Source organism: Macrobrachium nipponense, chromosome 6, assembly GCF_015104395.2.
Source record: "Macrobrachium nipponense isolate FS-2020 chromosome 6, ASM1510439v2, whole genome shotgun sequence".
NCBI lineage: Eukaryota > Metazoa > Arthropoda > Malacostraca > Decapoda > Palaemonidae > Macrobrachium > Macrobrachium nipponense.
The window spans coordinates 27,578,445-27,593,804 of NC_061108.1; the positions used below are offsets into that span (position 1 = coordinate 27,578,445).

At 45.1% G+C, this 15,360-nt stretch overlaps 1 protein-coding gene across 2 annotated transcripts in view; it reads left to right on the forward strand.

The window, feature by feature from the left end:
• LOC135216048 (carnitine O-palmitoyltransferase 1, liver isoform-like) overlaps positions 1-15,360 on the forward strand; it is a 201,343-nt gene that overhangs the window by 174,760 nt on the left and 11,223 nt on the right. For both annotated transcript variants that reach the window (XM_064251017.1, XM_064251019.1), the window contains one exon: positions 243-362. In XM_064251017.1, coding sequence (XP_064107087.1) covers positions 243-362 — 120 coding nt within the window. The remainder of the gene's footprint in view (positions 1-242; positions 363-15,360) is intronic.

Consider the following 15,360-nt stretch of genomic DNA (forward strand, 5'->3'; position numbering starts at 1 on the left):
GCTCTTGGTTTGTTGAACGAAAGAGTTGAGCGACTGGGGCATTCAAAGACCATGAATTTTTATTATTTATAAGTGATTAGTTGATTAGTTTATATGAAAATTATTTTTTCTTTTTTTTTTGTTTAAACATTACAAGATTTTAAATTTATTTCAACGTTGCTGCTACTTTGCAACTAAAATATGGTTGAATAAAATAAGAGCTGATTTCCCTTGTGTTAATATATTTTTTTTCTACCTTACAGGAAAGTAAATTCCTTGAGGACATCATAAAGAGGCCATGGACCCTATCCACATCCCAGCAGCCTCAGCAACAAATACAAACAGATGCTCCAGATATCAACTTGGAAGTCTTCAGGAAAATGGTATGTAAGAACCAGTGCTTTACGAGGAAAATAAGGGGGACACGAAATGACCATGAAAAAAAGTAGAGACCTGTGACTTCTAAATGAAAAAATGGAAAAGGAATTGCAGATATTCATGGACTTGTTTGGCCTGGAATTCCAGGCTTTCAATCTCTTGTAAAGACTTGTTCTGGGCCTCTGGCTTTTGCTGCCTTGCCCTGCTGTTCTGAAGTTTTTCATTTATGTTCTTGGGGGTGATTTCAGGTAGTCCTTCCAGCAGTTTGTATCTTTTTGAACCTCTCACTGTCCATTTCATCCCTCAATTCATCATAATCAGACTCTCAAGACCTTTTTTATTTGTTCCATTTGACAGATTTTTGGATGTGCATAGTTAATGTTTTTCAGGGGGCTCCTCACTCCACTCAGGTGGCATTAACCCTGAGCACATTCCTCTTCTCTGCTGTTCAGTTGTACCAGAGCCTCTCCAGTACTCTTAAAGTAGTCCTTTGGCTGGCAGGTTTCCTTTACATGCTTTTATCTATGTTTTTGGAGCACTATTTACAGATTTATCTGGTTAAGTCTGATCATGGCAGGTTATGTACTACAGGTCAAGGGATTCTAGTCAGTCATCCTCCTTTTCTTGATTGCTTCATCCCTCATCCCTTCACCATACATAGCAAGAGTATTTTTTCTGGGAGTACCTTCCTTTATGCCTTAGATGCTTGGCAGAAACTATCATGGGTTACATCCTCTGTTATTCATATTTATTGAAGCTACCAGGATTTAGTAGTTGCCAATGGCTTCTTGCATCTAAGGTTTCTGTTCACTTCAGAGGCTCCTCTACAGTGTCCTCCCTCTCACCGTGCAGTTAAGGTTAGTTACGATTAAGAGGTTTTGTTTAAGAGGCAATACTTTCGTATTAAAACAAGCTTTTAAATTAACCCATAAATCATAATTTTCAGTACTCTTCTCCCTTCCTCCAACTCTCCAGTTGGAGCTTGGCACAAGAATGAGAAGCATTAGTTGGTAGAACATGAAATGTGAATGGGAAATTTGCTGCGAGTCTTTTCCTTTTTTAGCTCTTCAGGTCAATGACTGGGTTTCTTTCACATGGCATAAGGATAATTATGATTCAGAGGTTGTGTAAGATCTTGTTTTATTGTGAAAACATTGATCTTTATTTTTACATTCACAAAATAATTTGATATGTTAGGATATAATTTTTTTGTTAGTCAGGTAGTTGAAAACTTTTGGTAAAAGTCTAATGAATTTGGATGAAAAATATTGGTGAAGTAGCAGTTTTATGTACGTTGTTTTGAGAAATGGGCCTCTAAAATTTGAAGCAGCTTGACTTTGGGCAGATGCATATTAAAGTTACTTTGACCATGAATTCAAGGCAGATGTGATGCTGTTTTGGTGCAGTTGTCTAGGATTAGTGGGGAATAGGTGTTAATAAATTATGGTACTTTTTCATTGTACAGGCGGCCCGTGGTTAACGGCACAATCACTCAGCGACGAATCGGTTTTACAGCTGTTGTCAAAAATATACATTAAAAAAATAAGGCATTTTAAGGTATTTTCTGGGCTCAGCCCGTGTCACTACGTGAAATGTCCCTTTAGCACACATTTCTAAGGTAAATTAATGCTAACATACCAGAGAAAAAAGCTAAAATGGAAATGCCAGAATATTCTGGCTCGCTCACCTTATATAAAAGGTGTCGGTATGGTTTCTGGGGTGAGTGAAACCACTACCACGGGACTCTTACCATTTAAATTCATCCCTCTTCGAAATCCCTCTACCAGAGAGGGGCCGATGCAAGGCCCACTCCCAGCTATGACTACTACTAGCGCCTCCAACGCTACCACCAGCGCCTCTACCGGGCATCGTTTTCGTTAGCACCACCCAGATCACACGTGTTTTTCTCGCTCCGTGTTTTGTGCTCGCTTTTTGGATTTTATATCACCATGGAACATCAAGCTATCGCTGCATCCAAGTTAAGTACTGCTAGAAGTGTTTCATGTCTTTTTAGCCGGGCAAGGGCCCGTTTAACCAATTTTATTTCGGTTATGAAGACGGCGTCCCGACGGCTTTGTTACAGAGTCGCCCTGCACGGCTCGCTCCCACGTGTTTCATTATTTCGTGCTTCTTTCGGTCCCCTATACCGATTGTGCTCGAATATTTTAGCAGTAAATGTTTATCATTATGGTTTTGCAGTTTTGACGTGTTGTTTTTATACATATCTTTACACAGGGGTTTCCTTGAGTTCTCACGAGCTCGTAGCCTACATCGCTCCTATTAGCTCAGAATTCATGCATGCATGTTCCTTTGTATTTAGGTCTATGATAGGCTCCCTTAGGACGTACGTCCTTTCTTTTGGTCCTGAGCCACCCTGGCCACCGCCCTACGTTCCTACGTATCAGCATAGGCCAGCTGCTTTGAGTTGCTAGTCGTCCTCCCTTCTTGGTTGGCCCGACCTAGCTTCTCCAGGACTATTCTTTCTCTTATCCTTGATTTTCTTCCTTCCTCCCATGTTTTTGATAGGATGTTTTTGTATTCATGCCTTTCGAGACGGTTCGAGGTGGCCTAGGCCACCTCAGACCGCTTGGTCTGTCTCTCTGCGTGGCTCACACCACATCCGCGACGAGGCCAGGCGATCACCGTGAGCCACCCAGCGTCAGTCCCTCACGCTTCCTCCTCCCTCTAGGGGGGGGGGGGGGGGGAGATCTGCTTGTTCATGTTGTCCCTGGCAACCGATCCGAGCTCCCTCCCTTCTTCCCCCCCTCCACGGGGGTCAATACGGGAGTTAGTAGGGGGACATGCGACGCTGGCTCGGCTCGCACCGCTCTCATCTCCCTGTACCGAGGGGTTTCCCTGCTCGGCCGAGCCTCGGTTAGCCACCAGGCTCAGCTGCGCTCTGATCTCCTCGGTTCTTGAGCCGAGCTCTCTCTCACCCCAAGTCACCATCCTTCCCGCTCCGGCGGATAGGGGCTCCGGCACCGCCAGGCCCTAAGTTTGGTGACTGTAGAGGAGCTCCGCCATGTATTTTACCTGTTGCATGTTTACATTTATTACGTTTATTGTTTATGTACATCCTTTATGTTAACTAAGTCGGCGGAGACCCCGCTCACCACCCGGGTTCACCACCTACATATTCTAATGCTATTTTACGGCGGAGTCATCCTCCCTGCCATTAATTGCTGGTCCCCTCCTGCTCCTCTCCTGCCGTTCTCGTACTCCTCGTTCCGGCGTATAGATTAGGTACTTCTGTTTCGGTGAATTTTTCGTCCTCCGGCAACACCGGGGACACACTGATTCTAGTTTTACCAACTCTATCGGACACCCACCACATTACACGGCAGGAGAACAGGTAGAGACCAAGCCTTAAAATATCTAGTAACTCCGGTGCACTCCGGTGTTATGATATATCACTTCATGTACTTAGTCCAACTAGTTAGTGTTGATACTCATGTATCATTTCACTTACAGGCCACCCACTGCCAGGAGTCGGGCTGCAACGCCGTCCTCCAGGACCCCTGTGGGCACGAGGTCTGCCGGACCCATGCTACTTGCGCCATCCGCTTTGGTGAGCTGGCTGTCTGGCACCATGAGAGCTGCACCATCTGTTATGAGTTGGTGGACCAGGTCTCCTCCGGAGTAAGTACATCGCCAAATACCAAGCCTTCTCACATGTGATTTATTAGCCTATATACAAAACCTTTTGAGTGATATATCATTTACTGTTGGTAGCGTAAGTTAATCTTAAGTAGCCTTAAGTATTAATCCTGACCCTCTCTTTCAGACTGCTCAAGCGGTCAGGGACGCCGCCCAAACCACCCTGAAGGCCTGGGTCGGCGGGTTCGGTCGGAATGTAACGAAGGGGCAGCCTTACATCTTGGATAAGAAGATGGCTGCTCTTGTCTTCCCCGGCTGCAAACCGACTTCGTATGTTGACCCAGAAGCGGCGGCCCCTTTCATCGCCACCATTCAGGAGCAGGTGGCATTAGCTGTGGAGGAGCTGGGTAGCCAAGAAGTGATGGAAGAAGTAGCAGCTCTCAACTTAGACCTCGAGCCCATGACGGTAGACGCCGCAGGTAGGAGGGTGAGTGAGGCAGGTTTGGTAGGGGCTCAAGGTTTACCCTTGATCCAATCTAGATCTTCTTCCCCTGTTCCTTCTTCTTCTTCCTTCCAGGGATTCTCCGAGGATGGGCAATCGGTCAGACTAAAGTCCACCCAGGTGATCCCTAAGGTTAAAGGGAAGCGTGATATCAAAACGCTTCACAAGACTCTGTCTAAGAAGTCTAGTTCGGGTGGCTCTCAGAAATCTCCGGCTCACCATCCTGGAGGAGAAAAACCTAGGACTTCTTCGCATTCAAAGGGCTCCAGAGGAAAGTCTTCTAAGGACAAGGTTCAGCTCCTACCTGACCCTGAGCCTTCAACCTCAACAGGAGCCCGTCCTAAGACTCCCAGGGAGAAGCAGAAACCTACTCCCTTTGACACAGACTCATTTACTGCAAACATTATGGTAGGGAACTTGGTTCAGGACAAGTTCCAAGAAATGCTTTCCCACATCTCTTCTGCCTTGGAGGAGTCAGGCCAGTTAATCCGGGCTATCTCGGATAGGCTGGTCACTCAGGAGAACCTCATAGCAGGTCTCCATGAAAACCCCGCGACAGGTCTTGCACAGCCTGGCATGGCAGCCCAAGCCATGCTGAACTACAATACTCTCCCTCCTTACACGGCGAGTAATCCATGGAGGATCTCGTCATACGCCCCCTTCAAGGATGGGATGCTGACGTTGGCGGACTGTGGAACTCGAAGGCTTGAGGACTTCGAGTTTCACCCAGCAAATTTGCAACCCCCTTTCATCGGTTATGCCTGCCTTACAGAGGCTGCCATGAGGAGAGAAGATAAGATCCCTAAGGAGACGGTGATCTTCGGCCGGGATCAAGCCCAACGAGACTGGCTAAGAAGTCTAGAGGATTGGGACTGTATAAATACCAGGGTCCAAGCGTTTAAAAGTGCTTTCACCATCCCGATCACTACGAAGGTGACGGAGCTGACTATGCAGGCCGCTATGAGAGACGAGCCGATGCCGCAGCTCCGGGAAACAGCCTACATCACTCCTTCTCCCTGGTATGGAAGATCTATGGTCAGATCTCCCGGCCACCTTTTCGGTCGGGAAACTGAAACCAGACTGCACCATCTCACAATTTAGTGAGCGGCTACCTAGACTTCCAAACAGTCTCATTCAGGCCGAATTCGATGCCCGAACGAGACTATCCAGATCCCTCAATACACTGGTCATGACAGAGGTTTCAGCTGTTACATACGGTGACGAACCTCTGTTTACGCTCATAGCCAAATTACATTTGCATACAGTGCAATGTGATTTGTATGACTTTATCGTGGCAAGGCGTAATTGTCGAAAACATGTCCTGCAAGAGGCCACCATCCATCACGAGCCCAATAAATTACTGCCCGCTCCGATCTGGGGTGCTGAGCTGTTCCCAGAGTCGGTAGTAAACTCGGTACAATGTGAGGCTACAAGACTCAACCAGAGTCTGAAAGTTCGCTGGGGATTATCCAGTAAAAGGAAATCTGAGTCGACTTCTTCAGCCAAGAAGTCAAAGAAGCCTAGGAAATTCCAGCCTTTCCAGGCTCCCCAGCAACAGACAATGGTTCAGGCGGTTCCAGTCTCAGGTGCCGCAACCATCAACGTCAAAGGCACAGCCTCAGCAACAGTTTCTGCTGCTGACGCCGCCTCAAAACCAAGCCTCCACCTCCTACGCTGTCTCCCCAGCCTTCAACCCAGTATTTGAAGGCCAGCCATTTCAACCTTTCAACAGGTTCGGCAGGGGTAGCAGGGCTAGGGGTGCCTTTCGTCAGAGAGGCGGCGGAAGAGCATCCAGCTGAGGTAAGCACTTACGAGGAGGGCGTGGGACACGCCCTTCCCCGAGCCAGTGAGAATCCTCAGGTAGGAGGGAGACTGTTCCTCTTTCGTCACAGGTGGAGGTTCAGCAGCTGGGCACAGAGCATTGTGTCCAAAGGCCTAGGATGGAGCTGGACCAAAGGCCCTCCTCCATCCAAAATCTTCTATCAACAACCAACAGCAGAATTGATAGAGTATGCCCAAGAACTCCTTCAGAAAGGAGTAGTGTCAAGAGTCAAGCACTTAAAGTTTCAAGGTCGCTTGTTCAGCGTGCCAAAGAAAGGCTCAAACAAACGAAGAATAATTCTAGACTTGTCCCGTCTAAACTTATTCATTCGTTGCGACAAGTTCAGGATGCTGACTATCTCGCAGGTGCGGACCTTAATACCCTGTGGGGCCGTCACCACCTCTATCGATCTTACAGACGCATACTATCATGTTCCAGTAGCAAGACACTTCTGCCCGTTCCTAGGTTTCAGACTAGGGAACCAGGCATTCTCCTTCAAGGTAACGCCTTTCGGGCTCAATGTAGCCCCCAGAATTTTCACAAAATTGGCGGAGACAGTGGTTCAAGAACTCAGGTCTTAGGGAATAATGTTAGTTGCGTATCTGGACGATTGGCTCGTTTGGGCCACAAGCATCGAAGAATGCCATAAAGCGACGGTCAAAGTAATCCAGTTTCTGGAACACTTAGGATTCCAGATAAACAAGACCAAGTCCCGGTTGACACTGGACTCTCGCTTTCAGTGGCTGGGCATTCAGTGGGACTTGAACTCACTCACACTATCAATTCCGTCGTTGAAGAGGAGAGAAATAGCCAAAGCAACCAGACAATTTCTCAAGTGCAAGCAAATGTCTCGAAGGAGCCAGGAAAGGATCCTGGGCTCTCTACAATTTGCCTCAGTAACGGACGTTCTGCTAAAAGCAAAGCTCAAAGACATAAACTGAGTCTGGCGCTCAAGGGCAAACAACAGGTCTTGGGACAAGCTGTCCGCTATCCCGGCGATCTTACGCAAGCGCCTCCGCCCCTGGGCTGAGGTCAAGAATTTGTCAAAGTCAATTCCTTTTCAGTTTCCTTTTCAGTTCCCTCCGTCGGCATTAGTTATCCACACAGATGCGTCACTAAGCAGCTGGGGAGGGTACTCTCAGTACAAGAAAGTACAAGGAACTTGGTCCCTTCCATTCCGCCAGCTCCATATCAATGTATTGGAAGCTATGGCAGTGTTCCCTCACCCTGAAAAGACTTCAACCAGCCAAGAAATCTCACATCATGCTGGTGTTAGACAGTGCAGTGGTAGTACACTGCATCAACAGGGGAGGCTCCAAGTCAAGCCATGTGAACCATGTCATGATAGCCATATTCTCACTGGCAGCCAAGAACAAATGGCACCTGTCCGCCACACACCTAGCGGGAGTAAGGAACGTGATAGCAGATGCGCTATCTCGCTCAGTCCCACTAAAGTCGGAGTGGTCCCTGGACAAGCAGTCATTCAATTGGATCTGTCAACAAGTCCCGGGGCTTCAGGTGGATCTTTTCGCCACGGAGTCGAATCACAAACTCCCTTGCTACGTGGCTCCCAACCTGGACCCTCTGGCTTATGCCACGGACGCCATGGCTATAGACTGGAATCAATGGAAGAAGATTCCATCTTTCCTCCAGTGAATCGTCTTTTGAAGGTTCTGAACAAACTCAGGACTTTCAAGGGACGCATTGCTCTAGTAGCCCCCAATTGGCTCAAGAGCAATTGGTTCCCACTTCTATTGGAGTTGGGACTCCGACCTCAACGGATTCCCAATCCCAAATTATCCCAACTAGTACAAACGAAGACTGTGTACGCTTCCTCAGGAATTCAGAAAACCCTAACTTTATGGAGTTCATGAAGTTTGCGGCAAAAAGGGATACCAACATTGACCCTCAAAACATCCTATTCTTAGAATCGGATAAACGAGAGTCAACCCTTCGTCCATATGACTCAGCAGTTAAAAAACTTGCTAGTATTTTCTGAGGAAGTCCGAATCTCAAACCATGACAACCAACCTGGCCATTTCCTTTTTTAGATCATTATTTGAAAAAGGTTTAGCAGCTAGTACTATCACTACTACTAAATCGGCACTAAAGAAAATCTTCCAGTTTGGTTTCAAAATAGATCTAACACACTTATTTTTCATCTATCTCTAGAGCCTGTGCTAGGCTCAGGCCATCAGAGAGGTCTAAGCCTGTGTCATGGTTCTTAAATGATGTTCTCAAGCTGGCCTCAGATACTGATAACGATTCATGTGACTTTTTACCCCTCCTGAGGAAAACATTACATATTCCTTTTAAGTCTAGCCTCAGGAGCCAGGGTATCTGAACTGTCGGCTCTATCTAGAGACTCAGGTCATATAGTTTCTCCCTTCAGGAGAAGTAATAATTTCTCCAGATCGTCAATTTTTAGCTAAAAATGAGGACCCACTGGCAAGGTGGGCCCCTTGGAAAATTCTCCCACTTCCTCAGGACCCTTCCTTATGTCCAGTTACTGCCCTAAGAGCATGCCTTGCTCAAACGACCTTAAAAAGGTGGCACCATTTCCTTAAAAGGAATTAGACAACAAATATTATATTTTATTAAACAAGCCAACCCAGAATCTTTCCCCCGGGTACATGACATTAGGGCAGTAGCTACCTCAGTCAACTACTTTCAGCATATGAATTTTGATGACCTGAAAAAGTATGCAGGCTGGAAATCTCTGACAGTGTTCAAATGTCACTACCTCAAGTCCTTAGAAGCTCTTAAATTTCCAGCAGTGGCAGCGGAAAACACAGTTTCTCCTGACACTGCTTAAGTAGTAATAAGTAGCTTAGATCTAGATCTCCTTTCTACCTGCCTCACTGACGTCCTTCCTGTGGCTCTGCCACCATGTGGCCTTTCTTATGCCTTGGATGCCACATGTTGTACACAGTTGTGATGTTTCCTTATTTTTATTTTAGGATTACTCGCACAGAATTTATATTGTATGATATTGTATCTAACTTTAAGGTTAATATTAAGTTACTATGTTTACTCTTAAGCCTTTATTATAATTATTTCTAGTTCATAAGTTTATTTTAGATTATACTAATTAACCCTAATTGTTTTTCATTTGTTCCTTACAATATCTATTTTTGCTCATTTATTTCAAGCTTGTGGCAAATTCTCTGGTACTATTTCACGTAGCGACACAGGCTGAGCCCAGAAAAGGGATTTTGATGAAGGAAAAATCTATTTCTGGGCAAGGGCCCGTGTTGCCCAGTGAAATCCCACCCTTCTTTTATAACCCTACCCTTGGGCCCAAGCTTGACAGGCTAACTCCAAGGATGACCGGTAGAGGCGCTGGTGGTAGTGTTGGAGGAGCTAGTAGTAGTCGTAGCTGGGAGTGGGCCTTGCATCGGCCCCTCTCTGGTAGAGGGATTTCGAAGAGGGGTGAATCTAAATGGTAAGAGACCCGTGGTAGTGGTTTCACTCGCCCCAGAAACCATACCGACACCTTTTATATAAGGTGAGCGAGCCAGAATATTCTGGCATTTCCATTTTAGCTTTTTTCTCTGGTATGTTAGCATTAATTTACCTTAGAAATGTGTGCTAAAGGGACATTTCACTGGGCGACACGGGCCCTTGCCCAGAAATAGATTTTTCCTTCGTCAAAATCGCTTTTTACGGCACAAATTTCAGTTAACAGTGCCGCTAGCGCCATTGTCTAACGAGTTCATAAATTTGTAGAAATGCCCTTCAGACCATAAAGGATATGCAAATTATATTAACAAATTTTATGGAGAGTTGTTACATACGTATTAGGGTAAAATATATGCCTCTGACGCTGTTCTATGCCGAAAATATCGAGTTACATAAGTGCAAATTTAGCTATGGATGTGTCGATTTATAAATTTTCATGCTTTTGTTTAAAATGTGTATGAAAATGTATTATGTAAAGGGTATTTTTATTTCTGCACAGAAATATGATACGAAGGCAGCTTTTGAAACTGCCCTTCATGTTATCAAATGCGATGTTTTTCATGTTCTTTCTTGTGAGCCGCCACCTGCCGCACTTCCAAAATATAAATTAAAAAAAGTGCAAGTTAGTGATCGATGTGTCGATTTGATAAATGTTCATGCTTTTATGATTAAAATGTTTATGAAAATGTATTACGTATAGGGTATTTTTATTTCTGTGCAAAAATACAGTGGGCCCCGTATTCGCATTCTCCGGATTCGCAGACTCACTGATTCGCGGATTTCTCTCTGGGCCATATCTACCCATTTATTTGTGGGAGATTCGCCCATTCGCCGGGATTTTCCGACGAAAATAATAATTAATTAGTGTATTTTGAAGTTTATTTTCATGACTAAATACATTTTTACGATACAAAAATGATTTACTAATTTTCAAATATTAATTTAAAGGATATCACATAATAAAAATCATAATTCTCTCTCTCTCTACTACAAAGATGTGTTTTTTTTGTATGATAAATAAATGATTTACTATTTTCAAATATTAATATTAATTTATACAACAATAATATAAATTCATTAAAGAAAATACCATAGTGAATTAGTAAGATTTTAGTTTATAAATTTAAAAAATTATGGAAGAATGAAGGAAATCCCAGTCTTCTTTCTCTAACCCCAGGTACTAAAACTGTCAGATATATCAAGTGCTCATGAAATTCCCCCCCCCCCCCCTTCTCTCTCTCTCTCTCATTTACTGAGACTCGAGATTTTTAATAGTACTTGTACTATATGTTTTTAATACTTTCAAATAATAATAATAATAATAATAATAATACAATAGCTGTTTCAACGGCATTTAATTTATATAGAATCTTCTCAATTCTTCTTATTATCTTTTTCTCGTCAGCATGTAGCTGGTGTATTAAGTTTCCTAAGGACATGTAAAGATTTTCATTTGTCTTAGGTTTATTCCTCTAACGTGTCGACAGCGCACAGGCAGTCATCTATGAGAGTTTACAGTACAGTGAATTAAGATACAGTTTACAAGTATTTATAGCATGCAAGGTCGTGTACAATCGGTGGGCGGTCGGTGGGAACGGATTTTAATTGGTCGTTGGATGGAAACGAAATCTCCCCCTGAGGCGTTCTGACCTGCGTAGTTTGGACGGGGTTATTAGCGTCGGTTGGGTGTTGTTTGGGGTACCCACCTCTTGGGCGGCAGGCTGTACAATTGATATATCTTCCGCTCGTTCTCTCCCGCTTTCTCTCTCTACTTCTTCCGCTCTTTCTCTCTCTTGCTTCTCTCTCTTTTCTTTCTTTGCAAGTTCTCTCTCTTTTCTCTTTCTCCTCTCTTCTCCGTCGCTTTCCTTTTCCTAACGCCTTCCCTCTCTCTCTCTCTCCCTTTGGGCTCTGTCCTCTCTCTCTCTATCTCTCCTTCTCTGTCTCTCTCGATCTCTCTCTCTCTCTCTCTCTGTGTCTCCCCCTCGATCTCTCCTCTCTCTCTCGTGGATGTATACGTAGTCGGTTGGTTTCTTGCGCCATTTCTTCTTATGATGGTGGGGAGAAACTCTGTTTCTTTTACAGTGTTGATAGTCGGTTTTTTCTCTAATATATGTAAAGCTTCAAGATAACGTAGGCGTTTTCGGTCCGGTGCATGGTCAATAATTTCTATGTTCTTTATAAGCTCAGCTCTTTCTGGTCTCCTGTTGTGTTTTTCCCTATAGTGAATGAAAATGGCCCCTTCTTGAAGATGACATGAGAGACGCTTGGAGAGTCTGGTAGTGGTCATCCCGATATAAGAATGGTGGCATCCATCCACCGAGCATGTGAAATTCGTAGATGACACTCCTTCTCTTCAAAGACGTTTCTGGGGGCGCCGGGTGTTTCTAAAGAAGCAGCTGGCTGGTTTTCATGCTTTTGTAATAAATTATGAGGCTAATTTTATCACTTTCTGTAGTGGGGGAGACATTTTCACTGATTATTTTCCTTATAGCCTTTTCATCTTCCAAATATTTGTGGTGCATATGATTTTTATAAAATATTTTTATAGCTCCACTTTGGTCGTTAGTTACGGTCGTTCTTTCTTGGTGCCATTTATTTATGGAGTCCCTCGTTTGGCGTTCGACCATACGGTTTGAAAAGTTATTATTAATGAGAACTTGTGTAGACCTTTCGATTTCCCTGGTGTTTCTCTCCATGTGGAACAGTGTGTAAGGGCGCGGCGGACGAAGGCCTCTACCACCGATCTTTGTACCTGTCTGGGCACTCGCTGGACCCATTAAGGCATAGACCCGGGTTTGTGGGTTTCTTGTAAACCGTGGTGGTGTATCCCGTAGGGGTCTGCTGTACCCGAACGTCCAGGAAGGGTAGGGCACCATCAACGCTGCGTTCACACGTGAAGTGGAGGACGGAGCATTCTTCGAAGGTGTTTCTTAAAGTTTCAAGGTCCTCTTCTCTGTTAACTTTTATGAAGGTGTCATCTATGTAGCGGTAGTATTGGGGAGGACAGGGGATCTTATTGAAAACTCTTTCTTCGACGACACTCATGTAGAAGTTGGCAAATAGAACCCCTAATGGGGATCCCATTGCCACGCCGTCAATCTGGCAATAAAGATGTCCTCTGTGGGTCGTGAATGGTGCCTTCTTGGTACATATTTCAAGGAGGGATTTTAGGGCTTCCTCGGGGATGTTCAAAGCCTGTCTCTCCTCACATCTGTATACTCTGTCGAGGATGTGTTCAATCGTCTCGTCGACTGGAACGTTCGTGAAGAGGCTCTCGACGTCAAGAGAGGCGATGATACCTGTAGACGGAGAGTCTCAGAGAATTGAAAGAAACTGCTAAAAACTTGAAATCAAACCAGGAAATAACAATAAGAAGGGCAGACAAAGCTGCTGCCCTAGTGCTCATCAAGACCTCAGAATATCACGAGAAACTGGACCAAATACTGGCTGATCAATCCAAATTCAGAAAAATCAACAAGAACCCCATCGAAGACATCCGACGAGACATTAATAGGACGGTCGAAAGAATCCATGCCGCTAGGAATGCTCCCAGACTTCCCCTTGCCCAGGGTGACTTTAATCCAGGGTATATTTACGGCACCGTAAAAACCCACAAGCCTGGAAATCCTCTTCGCCCTATTATAAGCCAAATCCCAACCCCGACTTACAAAATCGCGAAGAGACTCAATGAACTCCTCACGCCATATATCCCTGACAGGTATTGTCTACAGTCATCTACCGACTTTTTACGTAAACTCCGAGACTCTCCGTCTACAGGTATCATCGCCTCTCTTGACGTCGAGAGCCTCTTCACGAACGTTCCAGTCGACGAGACGATTGAAACACATCCTCGACAGAGTATACAGATGTGAGGAGACACAGGCTTTGAACATCCCCGAGGAAGCCCTAAAATCCCTCCTTGAAATATGTACCAAGAAGGCACCATTCACGACCCACAGAGGACTCTTTATTGCCAGATTGACGGCGTGGCAATGGGATCCCCAGTTAGGGTCTATTTGCAACTTCTACATGAGTGTTCGTCGAAGAAAGAGTTTTCAATAAGATCCCCTGTCCTCCCCAATACTACCGCTACATAGACGACACCTTCATAAAAGTTAACAGAGAAGAGGACCTTGAAACTTTAAGAAACACCTTCGAAGAATGCTCCGTCCTCCACTTCACGTGTGAACGCAGCGTTGACGGTGCCCTACCCTTCCTGGACGTTCGGGTACAGCAGACCCCTACGGGATACACCACCACGGTTTACAAGAAACCCACAAACCCGGGTCTATGCCTTAATGGGTCCAGCGAGTGCCCAGACAGGTACAAAAGATCGGTGGTAGAGGCCTTCGTCCGCCGCGCCCTTACACACTGTTCCACATGGAGAGAAACCACCAGGGAAATCGAAAGGTCTACACAAGTTCTCATTAATAATAACTTTTCAAACCGTATGGTCGAACGCCAAACGAGGGACTCCATAAATAAATGGCACCAAGAAAGAACGACCGTAACTAACGACCAAAGTGGAGCTATAAAAATATTTTATAAAAATCATATGCACCACAAATATTTGGAAGATGAAAAGGCTATAAGGAAAATAATCAGTGAAATGTCTCCCCCACTACAGAAAGTGATAAAATTAGCCTCATAATTTATTCAAAAGCATGAAAACCAGCCAGCTGCTTCTTAAGAACAACCCGGCGCCCCCAGAAACGTCTTTGAAGAGAAGGAGTGTCATCTACGAATTCACATGCTCGGTGGATGGATGCCACCATTCTTATATCGGGATGACCACTACCAGACTCTCCAAGCGTCTCTCGTGTCATCTTCAAGAAGGGGCCATTTTCATTCACTATAGGGAAAAACACAACAGGAGACCAGAAAGAGCTGAGCTTATAAAGAACATAGAAATTATTGACCATGCACCGGACCGAAAACGCCTACGTTATCTTGAAGCTTTACATATATTAGAGAAAAAACCGACTATCAACACGGTAAAAGAAACAGAGTTTCTCCCCACCATCATAAGAAGAAATGGCGCAAGAAACCAACCGACTACGTATACATCCACGAGAGAGAGAGGAGAGAGAGAGGGGGGAGAGACAGAGAGAGAGAGAGAGAGAGAGAGATCGAGGGGGGAGAGACAGAGAGAGAGAGAGAGAAAGAGAAAGAGAGAGAGAGAGAGAGAGAGAGAGAGAGAGAGCAGAGAGAGACGAGCAGAGAGAGAGAGAGAGAGATAGAGAGATAAGAACTTGGGCAGAAAGAATAACAGAGAGAGAAGCAAGAGAGAGAGAAAGTTTAAAGAAGGATTGCGGAACGAAGAGAGAAGAGAGGAGAGAGAGGGAGGAACTTGCAGAAAGAAGAAAGGAAAGAGAGAGTCAAGAGAGAGAAGAAAGAGCGGAAGAAGTAGAGAGAGAAAGCGGGAGAGAACGAGCGGAAGATATATCAATTGTACAGCCTGCCGCCCAAGAGGTGGGTACCCCAAACAACACCCAACCGACGCTAATAACCCCGTCCAAACTACGCAGGTCAGAACGCCTCAGGGGGAGATTTCGTTTCCATCCAACGACCAATTAAAATCCGTTCCCACCGACCCGCCCACCGATTGTACACGACCTTG